The sequence below is a fragment of the Alligator sinensis genome, unplaced genomic scaffold, assembly GCF_000455745.1.
Source record: "Alligator sinensis unplaced genomic scaffold, ASM45574v1 scaffold683_1, whole genome shotgun sequence".
In the NCBI taxonomy this organism is placed as follows: Eukaryota; Metazoa; Chordata; order Crocodylia; family Alligatoridae; genus Alligator; species Alligator sinensis.
The window spans coordinates 161362-170774 of NW_005843242.1; the positions used below are offsets into that span (position 1 = coordinate 161362).

At 56.5% G+C, this 9413-nt stretch overlaps 1 protein-coding gene across 4 annotated transcripts in view; it reads left to right on the forward strand.

Moving 5' to 3' along the window:
• ENTPD1 (ectonucleoside triphosphate diphosphohydrolase 1) overlaps nt 1-6130 on the forward strand; it is a 37401-nt gene extending 31271 nt beyond the window's left edge. For 3 of the 4 annotated variants that reach the window (XM_006038080.3, XM_025194561.1, XM_025194559.1), the window contains 3 exons: nt 3724-3843; nt 4297-4434; nt 4630-6130. In XM_006038080.3, the coding sequence (XP_006038142.3) occupies nt 3724-3843; nt 4297-4434; nt 4630-4836 (465 nt within the window). In that variant the 3' untranslated portion in view covers nt 4837-6130. The remainder of the gene's footprint in view (nt 1-3723; nt 3844-4296; nt 4435-4629) is intronic. The other variant, XM_025194560.1, reaches the window with a different exon arrangement.
• Nucleotides 6131-9413: the final 3283 nt, after the last annotated feature.

Consider the following 9413-nt stretch of genomic DNA (forward strand, 5'->3'; position numbering starts at 1 on the left):
AAAGGAAGAGCCGGCAGGGGACGTCCCTCACACCTGCCACCCACGCAGCATGGGGGCAGGAGGAGGCTGGCTGGTGTATCGGCTGTGAATCCTGCCCTTCCTGTGCTAGCCTGAATCCCAGGAGAGGTTGCTGCTGTTGTGGAGAAGGATGCACCCCTAGCAAATGTTCCTGTTGGCCCTTACCCTGCCTTCAGGAATTGAGAACAAGGGCATGCTGGATCTGCCGCAGGCTTTTGGCAGGGTGCTGTCTCACTTCCCTCCAGCCAGAAATGAGTGGAGAAATGCCCCATTTCCCAACCAAGTGCTCCAAACACCTCTTTGCATCCCACCACGGGTCACTGGTTCTTTCTGCAGCCCAAGGAAAGGCCGTGTTGCAGAGGATACCCCAAAGACCTCCCTGGCATGCTCTTCAGCCTGCCTCTTCTTCCGAGTCACAAGCTAGCAGTCCTCGCTCACCAAGTGCAGCTTCTGCATGTAGGACCAGGTGACCCTGTTCTTGCAAAAGTGCAAGGAGGAACTGAAAGAGACTGTCAAGGAAGAGCCACATAGCACTATAAGGGGCCAAGTCGGAGACACGGCTTATGGCCCTGGTGACCACAGTGCACTGGGTCTCCTGACTGGAAGGTCTGGGATCTGTGACAAAGGCCAAGTGACTCTAGAGCATCTGCCCTTTTGGGGCACGGGCTATTTAGTGCCAGGGTACCACATCCCTGAGGACTCCAGTCTGAGGCCAAGCTCCCTGAAATTCATACTCCAGCACCGTACCACAGTCTGCTGTGGAGCCCAGTCCTGCTTCACACCTTCCCACCCATTCTGCTTATCTCCCATGCAGTTGCCAAAGCTGGGTGGGACCAGGCCAGGTTCATCCTCTGGCTGAGAAGGTCGTAGCTGGCAGCCTGGTTAACAGGACCCACAACAGACATCCCAGGCTGCCCAGGTATGTCCCAATACCAGGGACGTGCAGCCAGCCAAACCCAGTGTTGTTCCAGTTGCACACCTGGACACTGGTTGGGTGGGAACTGCACAGAGGTACTATGCCCGCCCATTCAGGGAAACCTGGCTTGGAGGGGGTGTCCACCGGGACCTGCTCTCTGAGTGGAAGAGGTTTCCCAGAGCAGCTGTGGCAGCTCGTTGCTGTGCAGGCCAGTACCAATGATGGGGACAGGCTGGGTCCTTGCTCCAGGCCTGCCCCACGGCAGTGTTGATGCGCCACCCCCTGGCACAGCCACTCCCACTCCTCCTCCTGAACCTGTTTCCCCAGGGCCTGACGCAGGCAGGCTTATCAGCCCGGTGTGGGACCCTTGTGGCCTCTGCAGCTTTGAGGAGCCCCCTGGGAGGATATCCCTGGGAGCAGACCCTTTGCCATCTCTCCCCAGAGGCCAGAGTCTCAGCCAGAAGAGCAGCGAGCATCATGCCTGCGGTGATTCCCACAGGCCTCACTTCATACAGGCGGTGACTTGGGGCCTTCATGTGAAATGGTCCACAAATGGTGCCTGAGCTTGGCTGAGGCTGGTTGCCTTGCCTGCGCTCTTCTGAATGCCGCCATCCATGCAGGCAGGGGTGCTGCATGCTCCAGGCAGCCCCAGGCCCAGCAGGGCAATGCTGGCAGGACCAGGCTTCCAGACTGGCCTGTCATTACTCGGTGCATGCAGTCTGCTGTCAGCCGGTAAATGGACCTCCCTCCCTGCTTATCCAGGCTCCCCATACCAGAGTCTAGACATCCTCCTTGCATGGATCCATGACATGCTGTAGCCAAAATCTGCAGGGCTGCTGCATGGAGCAGTCTGTGCCCACTCGTAAAGTGGCACGCACCAGACTTGGCTGCGAGGTGTGCTGTCAGGTTTGAGGAGGGCCCTGCTGTAGCCTTTGTCTGACAGGTACTAGCAGCTGGCATGTCTTCCACCCGTCACCTGGAAGAGGGCATTGTGAGCCAGTCCCCTCCAGGGACACTCATGCTGGCACACGCCCCAAGAGGACTGAGCAGCCCCTCGCCCTGCAGTAGCTATCATTCTCTGTATGAGTTCCTTAAGCTGCTTTCCATCCCTATTCTGGAGGCTTCGGCTGGCTGCAGGAAATGGCAGGGTGGCAGCTGCTCTGCCTTTGTGCCCTTGCTGGGGACCACAAGGATGCCTAGGTACAGGCATAGCCCTGATGGACACTTGCCAAAATGTCCCTGCTCCAAAGAGCTACGATCCGAGCCAAAGGCAGAAGAAAGTGGAGAGTTCATGTGCACGGGGAGCTCAGAGCACCGAGACGACGTTTGGTCCACCAAATGGAGGATCAGCACAGCCATGGGTTATTGCAGGTGTCGTGGCAAAGGAGAGGTGTGAGGAAGGGTTTGAAGGAGGATAACGAGGGAGTCTTGCAGGTGTTTGTGGGGGGCTCTGTCCAAGAGTGAGGGACAGCACAGGAGAGAGCATGAATGTGCTGTTTGCTAGGAAGTGTAACAGGTGGGTGCGTGAAGCTGCTAGTAAGGGCTGACCAGAGGAGGGAGTTGTCCCCGACACAGAGAGACCGATGATAGCTCGGGTGGGGCTCAGCAGGAGCTTTTGAAAAATGAAAAGCATTTGGTACAATAGAAAAGAGGGAGCCCCTGGAGCGATGCTTGGAGAGCCATGGTTGAAGCAGCAGGTGAGAAATGCTCTGTGCAGCGGGGTCCTGCATGGATGCAGGCAGGTGGGGCTGCCAGCAGGATGTTGCAGTGAATGGGACGGGGGCGGTGCGGGCCTGGGTGCGAGGTTAGGCTGTGCAGAGAGGCTGCTGCTGTACAGAGAGACCCTGTAAGGCTTAGTCAGAACCCGTGTGCAAGGACCGAGGCGTGCATTGACACTGCCCATCACAGGCCTGAGCGGCAGGCAGCTGTTGTGCCCGTGAGCCAGTGTTGGCTGTGCTGTGTGCTGGCTCAGGTCCCTGCCTGGAGCTGAGCCATCCCTCACCTTATGGACAAGATCTAGGCTACGCTGGGCCTCAGCCTCCGTCGATCCCTAGTTTTGAGTATGAATCACCAGCCTGCTTAGACTGAGCTCCCTGTGCTTGTCTGCTCAGCTTGCTGGCACCAGGGCAATGGGCACCGACCCATTTCCTCAGCTATTAATGCCAGACACCACATAGCTGTGTCCCCACAAGGCCATGTCATTGGGTTTGCAAGATGAATAGACCTGCTAGCTACACAGCCTCGTGGTGGTGTTTGCTCCTGCCAAAGCCTTTCCCGAGCAGAGTGTGTCCGAGGGTCGCACACCCAGAAACAAGCACAACACCTTCCTCGCACCTTCTCTGAAACCATTGAATGGTTTTGCTGTGCCCACTCCCACCCCATCCATCCTTGGTTCCTGCACCCCTCAAAATCAGACTCCCAGCCCATGATATTTAGCCACATTTGCTAAATATTTAAGCAGCTGAAAATTTGGGTCATCTGAGGGGAAGTGTCAAGCTGCTTTCAGAACAAAGAGTGTGACCAAGCCTGCCTGTAATAGTAAACGGTGAACACTGGGTCCCTCGTCCACATGCAGCCTCTATGGGAGGGTGAAAACTTGGTGCCCATAATCCTAACTACCATGGCTGCAAAATCCTCCTCCCAGCCCCCACATGTATAGAGTACGATGGCGTGCTGGGACCGTTTGCCTCAAGCACCTTGATTCACTGAGGAGGTCTCATGTTCTTGAGATGCACTGTGGGTTAGGACTCGGCTGCCCAAGCTAGAGCAAAGATCTCTCTCCCTTCCAGGCATTTTCTGCATTCTACTTCGTGATGAACTTTCTGAACCTGTCAGCAGAGAGCAGCCCGGCCCCGCTGAATAGCGCGATAAGCACCATGAAGAACTTCTGCTCCAGACCTTGGTCTGAGGTAGGTGGTGCCCATCAGCAACAGCAGTGTCCTGCAGTGGTGCAGAGGACCCCAGCACAGAGCCCTGCAGCTGGAGTGCTCCCCACTCGTGCTCCCTTGATAGTTCACCTTCATGGCAGCCATGGTAGCAGGGGTCTGCTGTACTCTGATTTCCAGCATGAATAACTTCTGTGGTCTGCCGCTGCCAGCTTCAGGACTGCAGGAAGCAAGCCTTAGTTTAGCTAACCGGTATCTCTTCAGATGAGGGGTCCCCGCGCAGAGTCTGTTTAGACATGCGTATTCCCCTAGTCTTGTACAGCTGGTAACAGCCTCCAGCCCTCTTAGATCGATGCTGGCAGTAGAACAGGAACCGGGAGATGCCCCTTGTGCATGGAGCGATGCCTCAGGGTAAGCCGGACCTGTATGAACCTGGCGGTCTCAGCAGGTGATTGACCCCCTCTGCTCCTCCTCCAGGTGAAGGCAGCATATCCCCAGGTAAAGGAGAAGTACCTCAGTGAATACTGCTTCTCAGGGACCTACATCATCTCCCTGCTGAAAACTGGCTATGGGTTCAGTCTGGAGACGTGGCAGCAGATCCAGTTCCTGGGAAAGGTATTCACGTATGCAGCGGCTGTCTGCCTCGCTTCGCCTGTGGCACCACCCATCCCATACAGCAACCCACTCCCTGTAGGGGTGTTAGCCTGGTGCACACACACACCTTGTTTCAGACCCCTTGCTCTACCCCAGCCCATTGTCTGCCTTTTGGGTAGCCCTTGGGGTTCAGTTGCGACATGTCCTCTTTTCCAGATTGGCAGCAGTGATGCAGGCTGGACTCTGGGCTATATGCTGAATCTGACCAACATGATCCCTGCAGAGCAGTCCCTGATGCGGCCCCTCTCTCATGCCGGCTATGTGGGGCTCATGGTGCTGTCTTCCCTGGTGCTGGTGGGTGCGCTGCTGCTGGGCTGGTGCATCTTCCGCAAGCCAAGGTGCCTGAGGAAGGGCATCGTGTAGCAAGACTCGGGTCCTGCAGTGCAGACTGTCGTGGGGTCCTCTGAGTTCACTGGCAGGGCCAGCCCAACCCGGCAGAGTCCCACCTGCCTCTCACTGACGCTGCTGACTCTACAAGGGAATTTGTTCTTTGATCCATGCCTGGCACTGACGGGCCGCACGCTCTGTGCACACTACAGGCTCCAGCTTTCCCTGCCAGGGACATATCATAGTGCCCCCTTCAAGAGCAGGCCACATAAAGCAGCAGCAGCAGCTTCTTTCTTCCCTGAACCTTTACTCTTTGGCTTTGTCTTGCCCACAGCAATAGAGCACTGGTCCCCATGGCAGCGATCCCTGTGATTCAGGGGCACCCAGATGCTGGGAGGTGAATCTCAGGGCCACACCTGCCATTGAAATCTCAGTGCCATTGCACTGCAGAGAAATCTGGTCTCACTCCCTTTGCAGTAGCCACAGCAGGCCCTCAGGTTCCCTTGAGTGTGGGGCAGCTGCACCGGTCTAAGTCCAGCTGCTCCCCTTTGCCTCCTGGCCCCTGCAGCTCCCCAAAGCATCCTGCACCCCAGCTCTGTTGGCTGGGTACCACCCAGGTGGGCTGGCCACACACCTGAACATGTAGCAGGGACAAGCTGATGTGAGAGGTTAAGGATTGAGGTCACAAGGTTTTGAGGCAGACACCAGCCCTTAGCTGGGTGCCAGCAGCTGGCTCAGATGTGAAATACTGGGAGGTAAAATGTCCTTTACAGGGAGGAATCCTTCCCTTCCAGAGCCTGGCCCTAGCCCAGCATAGGCCCAAAGCAAGCACCCGGTCCAGACAGGGCTGTCCCGTCGCCTCCGTGTAATGGACCTGTGCGTTGGGTCACATGTTCTTAGCCCAGCTCTGCTGAACTCTCCAGGAATTGCTAACGATGGTGAAGGATCACGTGCAAACAGCTAGCCCTTCATTCCTGCCCCTGGGGAAACAGGCCCAGCAGAGGCTGTGCGGCTGTCCAGCAGCACGGCAGTGCTCTGCCAGTGGGCAAAGGGCTGTTCCCAAAGTTTTTAAGAGCAGGCTGGACAAGCCCTTGTCTGGGGTGGTTTAGATGGGGAGGATCCTGCCTGGAGCAGCAAGCTGGACTGAATGTGACCCCCTGGGGGCCCTGCCAGCCTGGCTTTGCTATGACTCTGTGCTGGTCACGGAGGAAGCAAGGCCTAGGAGGGGTGTTTATTAGGACACTGTGCCAGTGCAACTGAAACACATGGGTACTGATGGACTTGCACATTGTGTTAGCAATGGAAGGAAAATTAAAGTCGCACTCTGGAATGTCCTCCCTTTCTTCCCTGCTGGGACCTAGCTTCTGGACCTCGAGCCTGTCCCCCACAGACATGGGACCAGCCCATCTCCTGGCATTCGGCAGGGGCCGCCCCCTGCAGTGTCTCATTCTTGCCCCCGTTCTCCAGCAAGAGGAGGGAAACTGGGACTCACTTCTATAGATGTCTCCCTGCAACAGCAGCCTCCAAGGTCTGGGAGCCAAAGCAAAGCTAGAGCCATGGGGCAAAACAAGTGTCTGGGTCTGCACTCCATGCCGCGCTGGGGAGGGGTCAGATGAAGAGAGCCTGCTCTCAGTGAGCCCATCTCCCTCCCAACAGACAGATCCTACTGCAGGCTAGGAGCGGTCATGGCAATCATCCCATCTGTCCCCCAGCATAACACGAGCCAGAGAACTTCAGCCAGTTGTTCTGGCTGCAGCCCCAGAACTCGTGTGTGGGCCACAGCTGATCTGAGGCAGCCATTGGGTGTGGATTTTGGGACTCCACATGGTAGAGTCACTGTGACCGGGGCAAGATGTTCACCCTCCCTCAAACATGTGCCTTCCTGCTGGTCTGAATGGCTTTAGTCTCTGCCCAGCTGTTGGATCTCGTTCCACCCAAGAGCGGCCTGCTAGGGCTGTGCAAAGCTTCAGTAGCTGATTTGATTTGGAGGAGATTTGGCCCGATTCAGCGACCAAATCTCCAAATCCAAATCAAATTGGGAGATCCATTAAAAGGTCCAAATTGATTCAGAGAGCTTTGGAAGGCTTGCAGCAAACAGAAACTGAGAAGAGGGAGGGGGGTGGGGTGATCTTCTGTATATAGAAAAGGCTGGGAGGGGGGGAAGGCTGCCCTGATATTGATATCTGTAGCTGGCCAGTGACTGATCTTTCTCCGAGTTCCCTTCCATCAGCAGGGACCATCCCTGCTGTTTCCATCCCGCTCTGCCTTAACACACACAAGTGATACGAGTTCTGCTTTCAACAGTTCGAGGGGCACTTTCACAGAACCCCTGTACCTATCTCCTTGAAACTTGGCAGGCTGCATGCCCTACCATCCCTGCTGTTTTCATCTGAATCTGCAAAACAGTGGCAAAGTTATAGGTATTTTAGTGATTCCCCATTATAGTCTATGGCCGAATCGGTGCTGAATCTCTGAATCCGAATCAGCTGAATTGAACTGGGACAGTAATTCGAATCACCAAATTGGCTGAATCTGAATCCAAAGCGAATATTTGTTGCTTCGCACAGGCCTACTGCCTGCTGTCCAAACCTAAAGCCCACACCCTTCTGTTTTCTTTATCCACACCAAAGAGAACATGCTGCTTCTCCCTGTCACAGTGAGGTTTGTTTTCCAGACTTTGGACTGTTCTTGCAGCTCTGAACCCTTTCCAGCTTTCTGAATGCAGAGTCCAGCACTGAACCCAGTGCCACTAATGGTGTCGCAGCAGCCAGAGACGCCTGCCTGTGGGAGGACTGCGCTTGCCTCAGGGGGCAGATGTATGAACAACTTACCAGTTACAGGGGGAGCTGGGAGGGGTGAGGCTGGTCAGCCTCTGCCTCGTGTGCAGTAAGCACACCCAGACAAGCAGTGGCTGATGCCTGGGAAAGCCCCAACCCCTTTTGCCCGTGGTAAGTTATATCCATGCCCTCAGCTGCAGCATCACGCTGGGATCCCATGTTCACTCCACTTCTGTGAGCCCCAAACCCTCTCCTGTGTCACTACAGCCCTTGCTGCAGTTCCCCATCTCACGAGCGTGGGCAACATTTTTTCTGTATCACCGCGTGTGTTGCTGCATTGAAGGACAGGCTGCTCCAAGCCCTTGCCACACCAGGCAGTGCAGCTCGAGTGGTGGAGCAGTGCTTTCTCAGGTCTAGCAAGCCCCCTTAGATGCATGGCAATTCCCCCAAGGGCCATTTCCACAGGGCCAACAGCCCCTTGCGTCCACCCCCACCCCAGGCCAGCTCTACCACTGGTGTGAGCTAGTGCTGCCCTTGTGCCAGCTTTCTCCCATCAGCAAAAAAGGGCCCTCGAGGACCCTTTGCTTTGAACTGCAGGTGCTGAGGCTCCGAGGCCAGACCTCCAGGGTCAGTGACTCCAACCCAGACCTTGCACTGAACCCAGCGGCTGGTTTGAGTAAAGCACCTTCTGAGAAGGCACCGGCCTGGACCTCGAGGCACAAAGAGACGGAGAATCCCATCCTTCCTGAGGGAGCTTCTGTCTCCTCTGCCCTTGCTGTTAAATTTGTGCCTTGTTTCCCACCAGAATGGTTCACTGTGGCTGCCAGCCACCGGTTCCTGTCCTGTTCTTCACTGCTAGATTAAAGGGTTTTCATACACAGCCTCTTCCCTTTCTCAGGACTGACCAGGCATTTATCTTCCTTCTGACTGGCCAAGCTCCTCCACCTGTGCTTGCGGCATCATCTCCAGCCCTCAGGCAGGGGTCTGCTCATGGAGGCCCTGGGCTGATGGACAGGACCACCCAGGTGTGCCACCCCTGGCTTAGCGCAGCCCCTGTGCAGGCAAATGTGTGGGCTGGACTTTATCACCAATGGTGGTGGCAGGGGCCCACAGCCAGAGACGACTCTGACCCTGCGGGGCTGGATCAAGGCCGCCAGCTGTTCCCTTTTCATCGCGGCCGCATCAATGGGGCCGAGGCTCCTGGGGAGAGAAGCTGGCGCTGCCCCTGCTCCCCAACCCCCCTCACAGGCCTCACACCACCCATCCCCAGTACTTGACCCAGAGCACCCGACTCCCCACCCACCACAGGCTGCAGCTGCCTATCTGCCCCCCACTCCGAGCGGGAGCACAGGCTGGCAGGCCAGGAAAAGCGCAGGGTCAGGAGGGACTTGGTGGCTACCTACAAGTATATAAGGTGTGTACATCAGGATCTGGGGGAACACCTGTTCCCCAGAGCGCCCCAAGGGATGACAAGATCAAACGGGCACAAACTCCTCCATGACCGTTTCAGGCTGGACATAAGGAAGAACTTCTTTACTGTCCGCGCCCCCAAGGCCTGGAACAGACTGCCGCCGGAGGTGGTGCAAGCACCTGCTCTGGGCTCCTTTAAGAGACGTTTGGATGTCTGTCTTGCTGGGATCCTCTGACCCCAGCTGACTTCCTGCCCCTGGGGGGGGGGCTGGACCGATGATCTCCCGAGGTCCCTTCCAGCCTGAATGCCTGTGAAATCTATGAAATGTCACCGAGAGGATCCCCCCTTCCCTTCCACACACACCAGCAGAGGGGCGATGGGGCTTCCCCTCCAGTGAGTGGGGGCTGTGGCCTGAGCCCCCTTGC